The 20,045-nt window shown below is 46.7% G+C and overlaps 1 protein-coding gene across 4 annotated transcripts in view; it reads right to left on the bottom strand.

Annotated features, from left to right (window-relative positions):
- The window catches only part of LOC125462898 (DENN domain-containing protein 2C-like), a 104,933-nt gene that overhangs the window by 7,962 nt on the left and 76,926 nt on the right, over positions 1–20,045 (bottom strand). For all 4 annotated transcript variants that reach the window (XM_048553381.2, XM_048553383.2, XM_059653474.1 and 1 more), the window contains 9 exons: positions 19,815–20,002; positions 17,521–17,630; positions 15,847–15,916; positions 14,379–14,456; positions 12,030–12,170; positions 5,767–5,915; positions 4,221–4,398; positions 3,633–3,674; positions 2,071–2,182 (listed from right to left, as the gene is read on the bottom strand). In XM_048553381.2, coding sequence (XP_048409338.1) covers positions 2,071–2,182; positions 3,633–3,674; positions 4,221–4,398; positions 5,767–5,915; positions 12,030–12,170; positions 14,379–14,456; positions 15,847–15,916; positions 17,521–17,630; positions 19,815–20,002 — 1,068 coding nt within the window. The remainder of the gene's footprint in view (positions 1–2,070; positions 2,183–3,632; positions 3,675–4,220; positions 4,399–5,766; positions 5,916–12,029; positions 12,171–14,378; positions 14,457–15,846; positions 15,917–17,520; positions 17,631–19,814; positions 20,003–20,045) is intronic.

The following is a 20,045-nucleotide window of genomic DNA, read 5'->3' as shown; positions in this document are numbered from 1 at the left end:
ATGATGTTACCTAGAATGGTGACGAAACGTCTGAAAACTAACCTTCCAGCTCAGCAAGCAAACTCACATCCAGAACTAAAGGGATCAAAAGGTATGGGGAGTAAGTGGGAACTAGGCACGGAGTTGGATGATTAGCCGTGATCATATTGAATGGCACGAAGGGCTGAATGGCCTCCTCCCACTCCTATTTTCTAGTTTCTCCAGAATACCCACTCCAACTTGAATACAATATCCCCCCGTTTCAGCTGCACTTCCACATCACCGTAAGGTATTTTGTCCTGACAGCGTTACTTTTCTGCTCTTTGTGCTAAAGTACAAAACTTTTGAATCACTACTCCCACCTCAATTAGTCTCTGAAATCTCTTGTTGTTGTTTTTGGAAGCCTTCGGGTCATCAACAAATTGGAAAGGCTACCATCTTTTATACAAGTTTCAATACCAGACTGATATAGCAGGTAATTGTGTGCATTTCCATACCAGTTGTTCATGGAAACATTCCCACAGTTTCCCATCCACTCCAACTGCACCCACAGACAATGAAAAAACTCATTCTTCATTCTATAGCTAGTCAAATTATAACATTTCTCATCATATAGCCTCAAGATATGGTGCTTCCCTTATTATCAAACACTGTCCACATACTGTTAATTAATTATATAAGTGATGCTGTGTTACTTAAGGCTTTCTGAAATAAGTTGCTTGATCCATTGTGCTTCATCCTGTGAGCCGACTTGTTTTTCGTGCAGGTCCCACTTCTTTTCAGTCTTACCTGCAGCATCTTTATAAATCCTGCTGAGACAGCCGTCTCCTCTCTAATTACTATATTCCCTCTGGAAATTAGCTTCATGCCTTTTCGCTGTTTTCAGGTACTTGCTGTTCCTTGACGTATTTAACCAACAGCCTTTGCAATATTTTCACAGTATGTTGCTCACATCACGTGCGCGATGCGGAGGTGCCAATGTTGGGCAGAGGCAGACAAGGTCAGAAGTCACACGACACCAGGTTATAGTCCAACAGGTTTATTTGAAATCACAAAGTTTCAGAGAGGAGAAACGGAGAGGAGAGAACGAGGCCACCCTGGCTGAGTCCTTACAGCTGTGTTTCGCACTCTATCAGAGCTCCATTGCCCACATTTCAGCTCACAATCCCCTCCTTTAGGAAGCGTTGGTCCATTGCGTAGAACGCGGGGACCCTCCTCACAGGCTGGCACGGTGGCTCAGTGGTTAGCACTGCTGCCTCACAGTGCCAGGGACCCGGGTTCGATTCCACCCTCAGGCAACTCTCTATATGGAGTTTGCACATTCTCCCCGTGTCTGCATGGGTTTCCTCCGGGAGCTCCGGTTTCCTCCCACAGTCCAAAGATGTGCAGGTTAGGTGGGTTGGCCATGCTAAGTTGCCTGTAGTGTTTAGGGGTGTGTAGATTAGGTGGATGGGTCTGGGTGGGATGCTCCAAGGGTCGGTGTGGATGTGTTGGGCTAAAGGGCCTGTTTGCACACTGCAGGGATTTGATGATCTGCCTGTCCATCCAACCACAATGTACTGAAGGCTCATTTCTGTAAAACTGAACTCTGATTCTGGAATTTAGTTTTTGAAATAACTCAATATTAATAGAACTCGAATATTGTGACTGCGCAGTCAGTATCATCCAGGAGGCTGTGAAATTAATTAATCTGAACAGTATTATCAGTGTTGAGAGAATAATCATTTGTAAAACTCAAAATTGAATGATGTAGTGCAAGGTTGAAACTGATCAATTGGAAATGGCAGGATCGTTCTGCTCAAAGGCAGCTTCCAGTCCCTTAACTGTCTTATTGAATCTAACACAACTTTGCCTGGACCTTGAATGTATTACGTTGTTTGCGTTTCTAATTACACCCAGCAGTCCTGGATATTTTCAAACCCAAACTCAGGCTGATGGGGGAAGCAGGGGCTAAGGGGTTCTTCAGACGCCTCCCTCTACCCAATGTCCTGAGCCACGCTGAGGTTCCAAAAGCTCCTGCTTTTCCTCGGACGCTCTTTTTGCCCGATAGGAAACACCAATGAAGGCAGGTGACAGCTCTGTCTTACTCACCGTCCGCACCATCCACATCCTCTCGTACAGTTAGCATTTCAGATCGCTGCTCGAGGATCTGCTCCAGCGCAGCTTGTAGCTTGTGTGGAAGAATGGAATCTTCGTCGTTCATCTGGAGGGGGGAGGGAGTAGAAATCAGGAACAATTACAGACACTGTGCCATGAAGAGATTCAAAGGCAGTAGGTCGCAGTGACCATGCTGTGTCACCGAGGGGGGGGGGGGGGGGAGGCCATCCACTCCACATTTCAGCAGCAAGTCTGTGATCTTTACATGGACCGGTGCGAAATTATTTCAAGAAATTTTGTGGCCAACGGACAAACTGGACATAATATCCACACCAAACGGTCACTGACATGTTTTGGTTACGATTCATGAAGTAATACTACAAACTGCTGTGAATTAAACTGTTACACAATGTTCAGAATGCGACAGGGTGATCACTGAGCCCCTCAGGGTCAACAGCTGCACACCCGCCCCCACCTTGACATAAATGGGAAACATCACAAAATTGTCACGCACACAGGAACACGCTGAGGTTTACGGCTGAAAATGACTCTAAGGCTCATCTGAAAGTCCAGCAATAAACAGCCCCTCAGCCGCCATTCCCTCTCACTTTCCCCACTCCTGTCTGACCCCTTGAGTATTCCATTCTACAAGTGCTCAACCCATTGGTGTGAACCGCATAGCCCCACGCCGACAATTCTGAACATTTTGGGGCTGAATTTCTGTCAACATTAACACACTGCTTTCCTCTCTCCGTCGTCACTGCCAGACCTGCTGAGTTTTCCCAGCAGTTTTGGAACCCCCTTCAGTGCCAGACGATGCAGAGCAGATGCCACCAGGACTGGATCCACCAGGGTAGAGAGCTGATTGGTTGGGGGGGGGGGGGGGAGAGAAAGGAGGGGGGGCGTGGTCTGTTTTGGAATTGCCCAGTCACAATTTGGGATGTTCAGATTATGGAGCCCTTGGTCACATGCCCTTTCCTGGGCCTTCCTCAAAGTGTTTGAGGGCTGTCCAGAATTTCCATGGAAACCTGGGATTTTACCACCTTGGGTCAGGTGCAAGGTTCACAGTTGGCAATGTTTGCCATCAACCAGGAGGGGGGCGATCAAGTGGTAGCATCGACACCAGATTGGAGCGTGTGGAGGAACTGCAGGAGGCTGTTTGGTTGCAAGAAAAGGAATGGTCAATGTGCACTGCGAAGGTTCTAGGTAACGATGTCATGGAACTGCTCCTCACTGGGTACGATGCTGTCTGCAGGTGGAGGGTTAGCAAAATAAATGTGAAACAAAGGGCGATATGGCTTGTTTACAGAAATGTATTCAGTTTGAGGATGTGGGTATTCCCAATTACCCATCCTCAACAGCCCTCAAGGGGGCAGTACTGAGCCACCACCTTGAATGGCCAGCATCTTTATAGTACAGGTACAGCCGCAGTGCTGGAAGGGAGCAAGTAAAATACGTAAATATCGATATTCCTGGGACCTAGCCGAGCCCGAATGTTACTGGGGGTACCTCTCGACAGAGTCGATCTTTCATACACAGGGGAGTATTGTACTCACTTGTCGCAGGAACCTGTCAGCGCACAGATCAACCACCAACACCTGAAATACACACAAATTGACAAATAACAGCGTTAGAACCTTCCCAGGCCACACCCACTTTATACACTATCCAGGGATTGGGTGTGTGGGGTTGGTCTGGGCAGGATGCTCACTGGAGCGCTGGTGTGGGTTTGATAGGCACAGCAAACTCCCACACACAGCAGGGACCCGGTCACTATTCTGTGTAATCACTGGTTGAGGGATAAATGATGCCTGGGGCTTCAGGATGGGTCTCTGGGTTTTTAATCACTGGATCACACAGAATCTTTTAGAGACAACTACGGTGCTGCTTCTGCCTTGGCTTAGCACTGTTTCCAAAACAGCATATCTCTGACAGCGCGGTGCTCACCCTCCCCGACCGACCACCCTGAAGGAACACACACACTTTCTCTTAACACCCTGTCCTGACTCCTTTCTGGACAGTAACATTAACGTTTAATTGTTGAAATTTAAGCAAAATTTAACACTAATTTTCTCCTCTGAACATTGCCACTTTACCTTCCCAGGTCTTAACAAGCACTTGCCAAAGGTATGCAATGCTCTCACCTCCTCGATGGGCAGATCATTCAACTGAGGCACCGAACTTGATAGAATTCCGATAAGGAAAGGAGTGGGAGAACAAACGATATCGATCATGACAGCTGGAAGCACAGGGATGTAGGTGTGCTGCCAGGTGAACGGGTATAACATGGCAATGACAGCATGCCCACATTTAGAGAGTGTGCTGGAAAACAAGAGGAAGACAGATAAATGCACCATTCATTGAGCAGGGAGGCAGCGATAATAAATGTGAACAGGATGTGATGGGGCACACAAACGAATCGGGGAGGGATTTACACAAGCACACGCTACTGGCTTTAATATATTATCATTACATTCCCAGGCACGGGGATGAGCCCCGTTCAACTAATTCAACAGTGAAATATTTCTGGAGGATGTTTAATCATTTTGATGCAAACATCAAGGGTAAACCAGCAAAATTAGCAGTTTTGCGGCCAAATTTAAAACTTCTTTGTTTAAATCTCAAGTGTATAAATGATTAGTGAGGTTGGCTCAGTGGGGTGGAGTATAATACCAGTGATAAGGATCACAGAAACATGAATGATAGAAAATAAACAAACATAGCAAACAAGATTTAAATTTGACCGAGGATGATGTCACTAAGCTAATAATTCAGAAGCAAAGGCTAATAGCCCGGGGACGTGGGTTCAAATCGCACCCCTGCAGCTGACGGAATTTAAATTCAGTTTACTCTCGAGTGTGTACAGCTAGTCTCAGTAATGCTGACGACAAACCACTGTCAACTGTAAAGACTGATCCAGTTTCCTAGCAGTCTTTAGAGAGACGGAGATGTGCCATCTTTAGCCACATTTGCTGACTTGTATCGCTGTATACTTGGCTCTTAACTGCTCTCTAACGAGGCTGAGTGTGCCGCTTAGGACAATTAGAAATGGCCACAAATGCTGGCCCTATCGGTGATCCCATGAAAGAATAAAAGGGGGAAAAGAGAGATTAAAACTCACAGCAAAATAAAAGGCCATTTGGCCCGACTGTACCGCACTGGCTTTTACACAGGATTCCTATCCTAGCCGCATAATCGAGTCCAATCACTGTATACTTGATTTGATTTGATTTTTTATTTTTATCACACGTACCTAGGTACAGTGCGGGCAGATTATACCATACAATGTGAATTAGGAGATAGAACAGAGCAGGGAATACAACGTTACGATGCAGAAAAGGTGCACAGAGTGAGATCAACATCAAGTTTGAAACTTGAGGTCCATTTAGAAGTCCAATAACAGCAGGCAAAATGCTACTCTTGAACCTGTTGGTAACGTGTTTAAACTGCGGTACCTTCTATTTTGTATCTGTATTCTATTCACCATCATGTATTTGCCATCCTCTTTGATATATGAATATGATTTGCTCTGTGGTAGAGAGCTCCACATTCTCACCAGGCTGTGGGTGAGCAGCTTTCTCCTGGGTGACTGGACTAATGGATGAGCACTGTAATCAAACAAGCCCTGGTTTACGCTGACGATATTAGCGTCCCCTCAGATATCACACCGAGCTGATTTCTTCTCCACACCTGAGCTTGTCTGCAATGAAAATCACTCTCCGCTCCAGCAGCAGCGAGGCAAACACGTGGATCACATGCCGAACGTTCAAACAACCAAAGAGACATTCAAAGTCAACATGTTCCAGTCTCGAATCCGTCGGTCTGCACAGTTGAATCACCTGAGGAAGAGGAGCCTGGTGTCAACTTAGGCCATTTTTATTACAGTTTCACTGGCATCAGACAACAACAATGACAAGCAGCAGCACTCAGTACAAAATCGATTATATGAAAACCCCCAGGCTCCTCCATTACAACAGCGTGCGGCAATTGGAGGATTTCAAAGTTGATTACTCTATGGACGAAAGTTTAACAAGGTCAGGCCTGCAATCACTGGAGTTTCAAAGAGGTGATCTCATTCAAATGTAAAGTTTTAAGGGGATCTGACAAAGGTGAATGTTCAAAGGACATTTCTTCTTGGGGAGGAAGACTAGAACGTACCAGGATGCTGCCTGAAATGCAGGGTTTGAGTTAAAATAGACTGGATAGGCTGGGACTGTCTCGCTGGAGCTTAGGAGGTTGAGGTGACCTTACAGAGGTTTATAAAAATCATCGGAAGTACAGATAATGTGAACGGCAGGTGTTTTTTTCCCTAGGGTGGGGGATGTCAAGATGAGGGGGCATATTTTTAATGGAGGGGGAGAGGGATTTATTTTGTTTTTCTTTTACGCACACAGTTTATGTGTGGAATGAACTTCCAGAGGAAGTGGTCGATGTGGGGACAGTTACAACGTTTAAAAGACATTTCGATAAGTACAAATAAGAAATGTTTGGAAGGATATGGGCCAAGCACAGACAGGTGGGACTAGTTTAGTTTGGGATTATACTTGGCATGGTCTGGTTGAAATAAAGGGTTTGTTTCTGTGCTGAATAACTTTATAGCTTGACTATATAGTTATGCAAAAACAAAAAGTCTCCCATTTAAGATAGAGATGAGGAGCTATTGTCATCTCTTGGAAGGCTGCGACCCTGTGGAATTCTCTGGGGCTATAAGAAACAGGAACAGAAATAGGCCGTTCGGCAGCTTGAGCCTGCTCTGCTGCTCAGCAGGATCACGGCTCCGCGCAGAACGCTGGAATTTTGCGCCCATAAATCTTTTCAAGGCAGGAGTAACAGAGATTCTGGGTTCAAAGGGCATTGGGGACAGCCAGGAAGTTTAAGTTCAGACCAGAATCAGATTTTGTTTAATTCATTCACAGGATGTGACTGACCGGGCCAGCATTTATAGTCCATTCCTAATTGCTCCGAGGGCAGTTAGAAGCGCTGTGGGTCTGGAGTCACATGTAGGCCAGACCAGATGAGGAAGATTTCCTTCTCTGAAGGACATTAATGAAATTGATGGACTTTTTTCCCCACAATCAACATTGGATTCACGGTTATCATTTGACTCCAGATTTTTTTTTGTATATTGAATTCAAATTCCACCATTTGCCGTGGCTAGATTCGAACCTGTATCCCCAGAACATTAGCTGGGTCTCTGGATTAATAGTCCAACAATAATACCACTAAACCAGCTTCTCCCGGTGATCTTGTTTTGAATGGTGGAGCACGCTGAAGGGATCAGATGGCCGACCTGTGTCTGAACCTGTAAGTTCGCTTTGATATACCTGTGATAGGAGGAATGATGGGGATGGGGTTGATGGGAGCAATCAAGACCCATTACTCCACGAGCCACATCGTTATTACATGCGTATTCACTCAATCACTGAAAGGGCCAATACTGTCCAGTGGGGAGAACACCTCTCACCTCTGCAATTTACAAAATAGTATCATGGAATCTTTTATATCCACTTGAGGGACAGGCAGGTCCTCGGTTTAACATCTCACCTGAAAGATAGTAGCCCCAACTGAGCAGCACTCCCTCAGTACAGTGCTGCATTGGAATAACCGACCATAGCTGTATTGTCAGGGACAGGCGACGGTCTCGGGGTATGGTCATGACTTGGGTCTCTGGATCACTAGTTTAACATTCTGGGAACCCGTGTTCAAATCCCACCACAGTATCGACTCAATAAAAACAAATGATGATGACTATGAAAACATTGTAGATTGTCATAAACACTCAAACCATCCTGGTAAGGTCTACAGATGACTCCAGACCAACTGGTATATGGTTGACTCTCGAGTGCTCTCTGAAATGACCACCAGGGGCAACATAAATGATAAATAAAAAAAATGTTATTAGTGGTGTTAGCCAGCACCAGTAACTAATACTGGTAACGAGTGACGACTAGTGTTACTACGTGCCGTGGTGTATAAGTAGATGGGCTGACTATGGGAATATCTCACTGTGTTTCTGTTCAAGCCATAGGCCATTAAAGCAGACACTAAGCTGCGGTTGTGGGAAGCTGTCTGCTAAAGTCTCTACTAAATAAACTTCCTCAAATGAGCTTGGGCAATTTTATCAAGGACAGAATAAACTGAGAGGATTCCTCCAGTTTGACTCTCTCCAGTAAACAGCGCACGCTGGTTTTATCTGCTTCCTATGGCGATGACATCCAGAACGAGCTGGTGGATGCCAGATCAGCAGCAACAGGTCCCTGGGAAACTGACAATTCATTAACATTCTTCCTGATAGAGTCCAATTAGAGAGCAAAAAGACTGATCCTGGGTGGTCTCCACAGATCGATAGTCCACTGCAGCATGTTAAAATTAGAAGCTGTCATTGAGAAGAGGAACTGGTAGATTTTCAAGCTATCGCTTGGTTAACTTTCGTGGGGGTCGGGAGAAATGGTGAACACAACAAGCTAATGAAAATGACTTTCTCATTAGAAAGCCTATAATAAAGTTTTAGGTTACATTTCTGACCTACTATTTTTGCATCCGCTGCCTAACTGATCCAAAAATGCACTAACTTGCACCAACCTATTAACGTGAGAAATGTGAATTGTAGGCCATTCGGCGCAACAATAAACTCATGCCTGAGCCTTCCTGCCATAGCCCTTATCAACTTCAATCAAAAATCTGTCTCACAGCCCTGACTGTCCCAACCTTCATTGCGCTGTGTCAAATTCCAAATATCAATGATTCCCAAACAGAAGACATTTCTCATCGTCTTAAATAGGATTCCTGATGTTTTGAAACTGTGCCCCCTCGCTCCAAATATCCCCCATGAGGGGAAATGTCATCTCAGCATCTGCCTCAGAATCTTAGATTTTAATAAGATCACACGTTTCCTCATAAGATAAGCTCTCCTCTTGCCAGAAATCAGCATAGTCAATTTTCTCTGAACTGTCTTCTATACAAGTATGTCCTTCTTGAAGTTAGGAGACTAAAACTGTACACAGTACTCCAAATGATGTCTAGTTATAGACTTCCCTACATTCGCCTCTCTCCTTGCAATAAAGGCCAATATTCCGTGTCCCTCGCTAACAATTTGAAATGTGCTTTAATTGTATCTTCCACTCATACAAAATGGAGTTGGCAGACAGGTCCTAAATTCTTAGTTGCAGCTCTCTTTAGATAAAGGAACATGCCGAAGAGACATGAATGCCCTTAAAGCTCTTCAACTTCCAGAAGGCATTTGATAAGTTGCCCCACAAAAGGTTAATACACAAGATAGGATCACATGGGGTTAGAGGTAATTTATTAGCCTGGATAGAGGATTTGCTGGCTAACCAACAAAATGCACAGAGTTGGGATGAATGAGTCTTTTTGGAGCAGATGGAATGTACTATAGCCAACTTTGTAGGCGATACTAAAATGGGTGGGAAAGTATTATGCAGTGAAGAAATAAAAAATAAAATAAAATCAGATAGGTGAATGGGGCCAAAAGTTTGCAGATGGAGTTTAACTTTGTTAGATTATCCATTTTGGTCAGTGGAATAGAAAAGCAACTGGTTATCTAAATGGAGAGAAACTTCAAATTGCTTTTGTGCAGAGGGATGTGTGTCCTCACACATGAATCACAGAAAACTTGTACGCAGGCAGGCAAATGGAATTTTGCCATTTATTGATAAAAGAGTAGGGTATAAAAAGCAGAGGAGTGTTGCCACAACTGGACCAAGCCTTAGTGAGACTGCACCTGGAGTACCGTACACAGTTTTGGTCCCCTTACTTGTAGGGGGGATAGAGTCATATAATCATACAGCACAGAAACAGATCCTCAGTCCAACTCATCCATGCTGGCCAAGTTTCTCAAACAAAACTAGTCCCACTAGCCCACATTTGGCCCACATCTCTCTAAACTTTTTCAATTCATGTACCTGTCGAAATGTCTTTTAAATGTTGTAACTGTACCTGCATCTACCACTTCCTCTGACAGTTCATTCCAAATATGAACCAGCCTCTGTGAGAAAAGTCTGTCCCCTCAGGTCCCTTTCAAATCTTTCTCCTCTCATCTTAAACAGAATTTCTCTTTATAACTCAAACCCCCAAATCCCGGCAACATCCTTGTAAATCTTTTCTGAACCCTTTCCCAATTTAATAATCTCCATTGTATTGCATGGCGATCAGTTCTGTACACAGTACTCTAGAAGTGGCCTCACCAACCTGGATAATCTCAACATGACGTCCCAACCCCTACATTTAATGGCCAAAGCAATGAAAGCAAGCGTGCCGAAACACCTTTACCACCCTATCTGTGACACATATTACAAAGAACTATGTACCTGAATCCTAGGTTGACACCACCACCCAGGGCCCTACCATTAACTGTATAAATCCTGCCCTTGTTCACTTTACCAAAATGCATTATCTCGCATCTATCCAAATTAAACTCAATCTGCTATTGCTCGGCCCACTGATCAAGGTCCCTTTTAATTTTTAAAAAACCTTTCTTACTGTCCAACACGCCACCAACTTCACATTTTTGCCAAGTCAAAGTTATGACTATGAGTCCCAGCCATGCCTGTCTCGCCACAGGGTTTGCGGAACATTCCTTGCTCCTGTCCTACTGAGACCACCTCCCCATCCACAAATCTCCCTCCATTTCAACATTGACGTCTTCACTGCTGCTTCCTGCTCTTGTTCGGAATTGGAAAAATTCAGCATGTTTTCATTTTCACCTCGCTCCCGCCTCCACCTGGCCCATCTCCTCGACAGCTGTTTCCATCTGAGATAGGCAGGCCACTGAAAATTCTGAAGATGAATCTTATTGGACTCAAAACTCTATCTCTTTGCACAGATGCTGCCAGACCTGCTGAGTTTCTCCAGTATTCTGTATGTTTGCTCCAGATTTCCAGCATCCACAGACTTTTGTTTTTACTTTAGCAATCCGGAATACAAGGGACATGGGTTCACATCCCATTCTGGGCAGGTCGTAGAATTTGAATTCAATGAATTCTGAGAATTAAGAAGCTAGCCTAATGGCAACATTGTCATAAACATGGAGCTGGTCCATAAAAGTCTTGTGTTCAGGATAGATACAAAAACCAAGGAAATTACGGGATAGGAACAGGCCCTTCGGTCCTCCAAGCCTGCACTGACATACCGCCCATCACAACTAAAACCCCCTACCCTTCCAGGGACTGTATCCCTCTATTTCTATCCTATTCATGTATTTGTCAAGGTGCCCTTTAAAAGTCACTATAATACCTGCTTCCACTACCTCCCAAGTTTCAGGCACCCACCACCCTCTGTGTAAAAAAACTTGCCTCGTACATCATCTTTAAACCTTGCCCCTCGCACCTTAAATCCATGGCCCCTGGTAACTGACTATTCCACCCTGGGAAAAGCTGCTGACTGTCCACTCTGTCCATGCCCTTCATATCTTGTAGACCTCTATCAGGTCACCACTCAACTTCCATTGTTCCAGTGAGAACGACCCAAGTTTCTCCAACCTCTCCTCATAGCTAATGCCCTCCACCCTGGTAAATCTTTTCTGTACCCTCTCCAAAACCACCACATCCTGGTAGTGTGGCAACCAGAATTGAACACAATATTCCAATCCAGCCTAACTAATGTTCTATATAGCTGCAACATTACCTGCCAATTTTTAAACTCAGTGTCCCGATGGATGAAGGCAAGCAAATGCGCTGTCCTTATCTGGTCTGGCCTATGCGTAACTGCCAGCAAAAATGGTTGACTGAGCTGCCGTCTTTTCACTCGCCGATGAAAACGTCAGCCTTGCTTCACCAACATCCCACGTAAGACAGACACAAATGGATCAAACCCTCTACCGGCCAATCGCACTGCACCTTCCCACCTCCCCCACCCCCAATGATCCAGTTCGCCCAAGCCAATGTGGATATTTCACCCAGGCTCGACAGGCTCAGAGTAAACATTTTGATTGTCACCTCATTCCCGGACCCTGGCAGGAAGTTCTTGACGGTGATAAGTCGGCCTGGCGCTGGGAATGGAGCCTCCATCACGCTGCGCATGAACGGGTAGACGAGAGCCGGGGAGATCCCCCTTCGTTTCTCCACTTCGTCCAGAATCTGGAGCACGCACACAGAGAGAAGCTGATCAGAGGTGGGGGATATCTGTCGGGATGAAGACTCGTGCAGTCTGGCAGGGCCTACGATCCAGGATCACACTCCCGTAATGGGGAACAGTCTCGTAAAGGGGAAGGCCACTGCTCATCCAGAACAACTCAACATTTTCCAACACTCTAACACCGAGTTCGCACGGGCCAAATCACATTGTGTTTTAGTCACAATCCATTCTTTGTGTGATAATGGATCAACAGGGTGAGGTTCTCCAGGAAAATAGATGATGTGGGGAGAATGCAGAGCAATTTGGTTTAATGGGGCACTTTGTATTAAATCAGTTTATGTACATACTGAGATCAGAGGCTCGATAGCAACTGCAGGTAACATTTGACACAGTGGACTGTTTCTGACTTGGTCTGGGTAAAGATTCACCAATTGTGGATCATAATTTCATGGCTTTGAGTGCTGCTTCCAAACAGACTCAGAGCCTGATTGCATGTTCCTGATGCAACAATGTTCTTAGTTGCTCCCGAATGAAGGCCAAACTTTGCAGCCAATAGCCCAAGGTAATTTTCAGCGGAATTGTGTGCGAGATAAGTTCAATGATATGACATTGTGGGTGATCAGCCTGCTCCCTCTCCACAAAGAGGAGGGAAAGCTGCCAAGGAAAACATTCAGAATTTCCTCAAAATACACCAGGCCCCAGGCCAGAAACAAGAGGCCGAGAGAACGCTCCATCTCCCAGTGGCTTCCTGTCTGTTTCCTACTTTAGAACATCCGAGTTTTGTTTGGTCAGGAATGCTTCGTGGACTTTAATCATGGGGGGGTGGGAAGATTATGCATCAGGATTGAACATCTGGGATTTTGATGGAAGCTCACAGACCTCCCTAAGTGAGGGGTGGGGTTCTGATCAGGAAGTGGAGATGGAGATATTTATAACCTTAGCTTTGCTTTAGTCCACCACGCGGTGATAGACACCCACCCCCGACAAATTCTTAGATTTCCTACCGTGCAGATTGTGGCTATCTGAGCCGGCACTGACCCTCCAAAGAGCACCCCACCCACAGAAACACACCCACCACCCTATCCCTGTTACCCTGTATTTCCCAAGGCCAGTCCACCCAGCCTGCATATCCCAGACACTCTGGGCAATTTAGCATGGCCAATCCACCTAATCTGCACATTTTGGGAATGTGGGAGGAAACCCATTTGGAAAGGGGGAGATTGTGCAAACTCAATACATACAGTCGTCCCAGGGTGGAATCGAACCTGAGCGCCTGGCACTATGAGGTAGCAGCACTAATCACTGAGCCACTGTCCACTCACTCCCTACACCCTCCCTGATACAGATACAGCCCTTCCCAGACTGACGACCCCGGTGACATCAGCCACCGAGGTCAGGGTCCCGGCTGCTTGAAGCAGTGGCCAGAACTTCGCGAACTTACTTCAACCCAGACTTCTTTTTGCAGGGGGTGGGGGTGTGCGTGCATGGTGGAACAGCGAAAACAGGGAGGCCAATACACTCACAATGAGATTTTCATCACATTGACGGCGCTATGTAAATACAAGTTGTTGCTGCGAAGTTAAAACCAACAGGAAAGTGAGAGGCACCTGCTGTTTGCAGCAGGTGAGGGTTTCATCACAAGTGGTAATGGGAACAACATCTCAGATGTTTGTGGGGACTTATGTGCTCTCTGTCCAGGGGCTGTGGTTGAGGTAGAAACATTCCGAACGTCGGAGGGCAGGTTATTTGGTTGAAGCCGATGGAATGGAGGAGATCATGGAGCAGTGGAAAGTGAGGTGGGGGGGGGGGATTCAGACTGCTTTCTGACAAGGAGGCGCGCTCCATGTCTCCCAGATGCCTGCAGTCTGAGCTGTTTCTGTTAAGATTGAATTCCAGAGTTTTGAGCAAAACAGAACCCAAAACAACATGGGTCCTCACCAAGTAGAAACTACCGGGATGGATGAGATTGAGAAGAACAAGTTATAAGCATTTTTACAGAAAATACTTGTCATGTACAAGCTGTGCTGAAGCTGCAGGCCAAAAGGACTTGTATGGTGGCAGGGATGAGCTGGCGTTAGACAGCCTCATTGGCGCTACTCTCCATTCAGGGAATTCTTCAACAGGGCAATGCCCAGAAGGTGATGTTAGGGGCAGGTCCTTAACACACGACATTGGCAGGGATAAGCAATTTGCATTTCAGATCTGCTCACCTTCGAGAAGAGGTTGAAGCAACCGAGCCGACTGATGATACAGTAAACCTCTGGCAATCTTTTTCCTTTCCCATTTGGCTGAAAGCGACACAAATAAGGAGAGGAGAGTTAAGGGAGGCAGCCAAACATGGTTTGGTGGCATCATAATAAAAAAAAGCACTGGCCAAAAGCAGCAAGTCATGCCACGCAGGAACCCACACTGGCTCCCACATTGCGAATAGTTCATTCTAACCTAGCCACCCCCCACCCCCCACCCCACTATCAGACTGTTTCAGTCCAACCATCACTTTCCCCTGCCTTACTCCCCCAATCCCCATCTCTCCCTGACCAAGCCAGCAAATGGCACAGTCCACCCCTTCCTCATCACCCCCATCAACCCAAATGGTGGCTCCACCACCCATCCGCCAGCACCAACATTAATCCACCCCCATTCTACCTACAGCAAGGCATCAGTCCACACACCAGCCCGAATGGTTCAATCCAAATCAACCCCCCAGCCCCCGTTCACCACACGCAGAATGATACAATGCAATTCCCATGGTGAATGGTTTGTGCCACCATGCACGGCCCCACCCCATACTGCGAGTGGCTCAGTCCTGCCCTCACTCCTCTCTGCCTCTTGCCCCTAGTCATTGTACTAAGCCCTCTTTATCAGGGGAGCATCTTCGAGAGTCTAAAAGGGGCGGCCAAGCCTGCTCCTCACACATACCAGTCAGCAGCAGTGGGCACTGTGGAGATCTGGGTAGCACCATCTCTCCTTTTATGAATAGGGTCCAGGCCATTGGTTTTCATTTTTACTGTCACTCCCTTCCCCTTTCCACAACTTGCCTCCCTCAGATTAAAAAGATGGTGAGATATGGGGGCAGGGCAGGAAAATGGTGTCAAAGCAGACCGATCACTGTCACATGGAATGGAGTGAAGGGCTGAATGGCTTATTTCGGGCTCCTATTTCTAATGCTGTGAGTCTGCAGTCACTCCTGTGTCTAGACAAGCACAACGCAGACAAAGCACCCTACCCTCTCCGGTTATTCAATGTGTTAACCACCTGGGAGCCTCTACCAACAGCCTGGCACTTACGGCTGTCTAATACTTCCACATCCAGCAGGAATACTTTGCAATGAAGTGCTCTCCTTCCCAGGCCAAAGTGACTGCATAGACCTGAGACTCGCATCTTTAAACCCTTTCAACAAAAGATGGCCTCAAAAGGTCCAGTATGATTTTAAAGTTGGCAGACACCAATCTTCAGGGGGTTCCTACTTGGTAATTTTCCCTTCATCACCCCGTGTTTACAGTCAGGACTATTTACCCGATACCTGGAAGCTGGCCTGGGACCACTGAGCTCCGTGTGGAAGGCTGCTCAGTGCTCTCTGCAAGTTTTTAAGCTGTGTTTGCAGAACCAGTCAAGACAGACACACTACCAGAACCCATGAGCTTCACATTTATCGAATCCGGCAGTCACACAACTCACCAAGAGTTTCCGACAGTATCCGAACCTCCTGCTCCCATCCTCACCAGTCAAAACAAAGGAGAAGGTTTCACTGTTGGTGCAACGATAACATGCACTGAATACATCAGAGAATATCCCGGAGCAAACAGAAAACCACACATAATGACTCACCATCAGTGTCCACACATTGCCAGCAGCAAAAGGATATGCTGCTTAACAGTGATAAGAAATTTACTGACTCAAACGCTCCAGGGCATTGCCTCTCAGCCACATTGGCTCCTTAGGGTTTAACATTTGGCTCCACAGATTTCTGGCTTTTGCCCACTCCTGACATCAAAACACCACTTGCCTGTTTCCCCCACCCCCCTCACCCTTCCAAGCAAGTTCCCAATTCCCCACTCTCCCCAAACCTGCCACCTCTCCCAGCAGGAGGGAGAACAGAAGCAGACACAAGGAAACACCACCGCTCACAAGTTCCTCTCCGAGCTACATACCACCCTGAGTTGGAAATATATCACCGTTCCTTCAGTGTCACTGGGTCACAATCCGAGAACTCTGTTTCTAACAGCACTGTGGGTCCACCTAGACCAGATGGGCTGCAGTGGGTCCAGAAGGTGGCTCTCCACCACCTTCTCCAGGGCAACGAGAGATGGGCAACAAAGGCTGGTCTTGCCAGTGATGCCCACATCTCATGAATGAATGAATGAATTCCCCTCATCCTGTCTAACTGCCCCTCGAGCAGTCCTGTTTTGCCTGGACTGCCTTGCCCAGAGACTCCCAGTATTACTGATTACAGTGCAAACAAGCACATTCTGAATACAACCAGTATGTTTGGATACAGAACAGTAACTGGTACCTGGAGTTTCGAATGAATCCATACTACATTGTGGCCAGGTAGATTTTTTTTTAAAAAAAGGGGCTTCGCTTAGTAACTATCTGAACTAAACATGAGATTTTATTTTCCCTTCCCCTAATGCAACACCAGAAATTCATTGTTAAATCTCCTTTACTGGGCAATTCTAAGTCAAAGGTGATGTCCAGGCAGAAAAGTGTCTGACAGACCATCTGTTAATAGAACGTCGTTAATAATCTCATCCTATTCCAGAAACTAGCAGGTAGCTCAAGTGGATCCTCCCACTGCAGCACTGACAGAACGCTGCACTGTAGACAGGTGCCAGATGTCGGGTGAAATCCTTAACAAAGGCTGTACCCAGTCTCTCAGGTAAGCACAAAGGAACTCAGGGCACCATTTTGACAAGGAGCCTGGAAATTCTCCTGGTGCTTCATCCAACAAAGAGTATTTGGGTTTTTATCATATTGCTGTTGGTGGGGTTCTACCTGAGTGAAAATTGGCTGATGTATGTTCAAAACAAAAAAGAAGCAGCAGTGACCACTCTTCAACATACTTCATGTGCTGTGGCCCCAAAAGGTACTACCTAACTGTACATTTTCATTTCCCTTGGAACTCCTCCTGATGTACTGTTGGGACTTTGCTGATAATATGTGCAGCGACTGCCACACATGTTACAGCAGCAGCTCAGAGGAACCTTCACAGCCCTTTAATTGCCCACAAGGGAAGGTGAGAAGCTGCTGTCACCTATGGGTGTAATGCTATAGGAGATTACTCCATGTGCTTTAACAGGACAAATAGCTGAGGGTTCATCACCAAACGCACATGTTATAAGAAGCCCGTACCTGCTTAATTGAGAAACTGGTACCCATTCACTGATGTCAGGAAAGCAAAACTGGGGAATAGCTTTTAGCCTTTCTTCAGCATCCCGTGCTTGCCTTGTCGACTTCTCCAGCTGTGTGAGAACACATGAACAAGCTTCTCATAAAGTAATCATGTACACAATTACAGTTAGCAGACGCAAGCTCAGGAGTTCACTTAGATCCTGTTCCAGCAATGTTCACCCACGTTTCATTCATCGGGAGACGCCTAGTTCAGAGAGCATTGCTTCTCCTCTGTCTGCTAAATGGCCTTTCTTGATGGAAAAACTGAGGCTGATTTTCCAAGGTCAGGAAAAAGGAAAGAAATGACCATAAGATACAGGAGCAGAATTAGGCCATTTGGCCCATCGAGTCTGCTCTGCCATTCGATCACAGCCGATACGTTTCTCAACCCCATTCTCCTGACTTCTCCCCGTAACCCTCGATTGCCTTACTAATCAAGAACGTGTCTCTGTTTTAAATATATTTAATGCCTTGCCCACTGTTGCAACGAGTACCATAGATCCACCACCCTTGGACTCTGAAGAAACTCCTCCTTATTTTCTCCATATCCACTCTGCTAGGCCTCTCAGTAAGTGTCAATGAGATCCCTCTGCCCCTCATCCTTCTGAACTCCCTCGAGTACAGACCCAGACTTTTCAACCACTCCTCCTATGACAAGCCCTTCATCCCTGGGATCATTCTTATAAACCACTGTCAGCACATCCTTCCTTAGATACTGAGCCTAAAATGGCTATTATTCCAAATGAGATTGTGAGTGATGACATTACAGAGTCCTACTCCTCCTGCACTGTAATCTCATCTTTCACAATCAACATATCTTTGTTTCTTCCTGTTGAACTTCTCCAGCTTTCTCTTCGATGGGTCTCTGCTAAATTCCCTCAAATATTCCCTGTGATAGAAAGGTCAAATGTAAATTCTCAGTAAGATTTAAATTCTAAGTAAGTTACATTTAACTTTTATTACTACTTAGAATTTTCATTTGACCTTTATTATAAAGTAATAATAAAGGTCAAATGTAAATTCTAAGTAACAATGACTAGAAGCATTCCATTAATTCATTACCACTCCTCAGAATTGGCTCTGTTGTATCCTGAACATGGAAAGTACTGAAATCTGTAGGTTAAAGCATATTCCTGGTTCAGAGGCATGGAGGTGGATTCTGTCTGCCATTGATGCCTCTGAAGGCTAGCACTGGCAGCGCGAAGACCTCTGTTTCATTTTAAAATGGTGACACGGCAAGGTCTAGAATACAGGAGAAGTGGGGAGATAAATCAGAAAATAGTGCCTCAATGATCTCAATCGAGGAGTCTCTCGAAGGCTGTGGACCTTGGGCAAAAGGAAGACAGAGGGAGGTGAGGAGATCTGTATTTCCAGGGATTGGGAATGATTGACTACAGAGAAGGGGTCAACTTTTGGGATGCTGGGAGGAGAAACATCATGCAGAAAAGCAACGAAAGCACCAAGGTTAAGATTAAGATGTAGGAAGAGGGTTAAAGCAGGTGGCAAGAAAGGTATTGCTCATGTGGCAGATCACAGTTATAGGAGCATTACTGTTCGGCATGACACATGCCTGTGTAGAATGTGTGTGAGAACACAGTGATCATAAACCATAAGCGCCCAGTGGGTCGCAGCCCCAGCGAGGGGGACGACCGAGCGCCCAGCGGGTCGCAGCCCCAGCGAGGGGGAGGACCGAGCGCCCAGCGGGTCGCAGCCCCAGCGAGGGGGAGGACCGAGCGCCCAGCGGGTCGCAGCCCCAGCGAGGGGGAGGACCGAGCGCCCAGCGGGTCGCAGCCCCAGCGAGGGGGAGGACCGAGCGCCCAGCGGGTCGCAGCCCCAGCGAGGGGGAGGACCGAGCGCCCAGCGGGTCGCAGCCCCAGCGAGGGGGAGGACCGAGCGCCCAGCGGGTCGCAGCCCCAGCGAGGGGGAGGACCGAGCGCCCAGCGGGTCGCAGCCCCAGCGAGGGGGAGGACCGAGCGCCCAGCGGGTCGCAGCCCCAGCGAGGGGGGAAGACCGAGCGCCCAGCGGGTCGCAGCCCCAGCGAGGGGGGGAAGACCGAGCGCCCAGCGGGTCGCAGCCCCAGCGAGGGGGAAGACCGAGCGCCCAGCGGGACATGACTTCAGTCAGAGAATGGAGGAGATCTTCCTAAATGCTCCTGTTATACAGCCACCAGGGTTTCCCACTCACTAATTGACAGCCTAGTAGGTTTTGTACCAGTTTAGCTCACACATTCATATGCGCAATGTTGCCAAACTCACCTTACTGGGAAACTGCTGAGTCACCTGAGGTTCATAGGTGTTTACAGAAGCTTTCTTGCGAAGTGAAACCACCACAAAGTATTCAAAAAGCTTCTGCTCCTGTAATTCGATTAAATCCCGCTCAAGGGTTTGATAGCGGGTGTTCCTTTTCAATGTGGAGTGCACATATACCAAACGCTGATTGTGAGCTGTAAACAGGCAAGGACAGAGAGAATTCTTTAATAACTCATA

The sequence above is a fragment of the Stegostoma tigrinum genome, chromosome 21 (genome assembly GCF_030684315.1).
Source record: "Stegostoma tigrinum isolate sSteTig4 chromosome 21, sSteTig4.hap1, whole genome shotgun sequence".
Lineage (NCBI taxonomy): Eukaryota > Metazoa > Chordata > Chondrichthyes > Orectolobiformes > Stegostomatidae > Stegostoma > Stegostoma tigrinum.
This window is presented reverse-complemented; position numbering and strand designations above follow the sequence as displayed.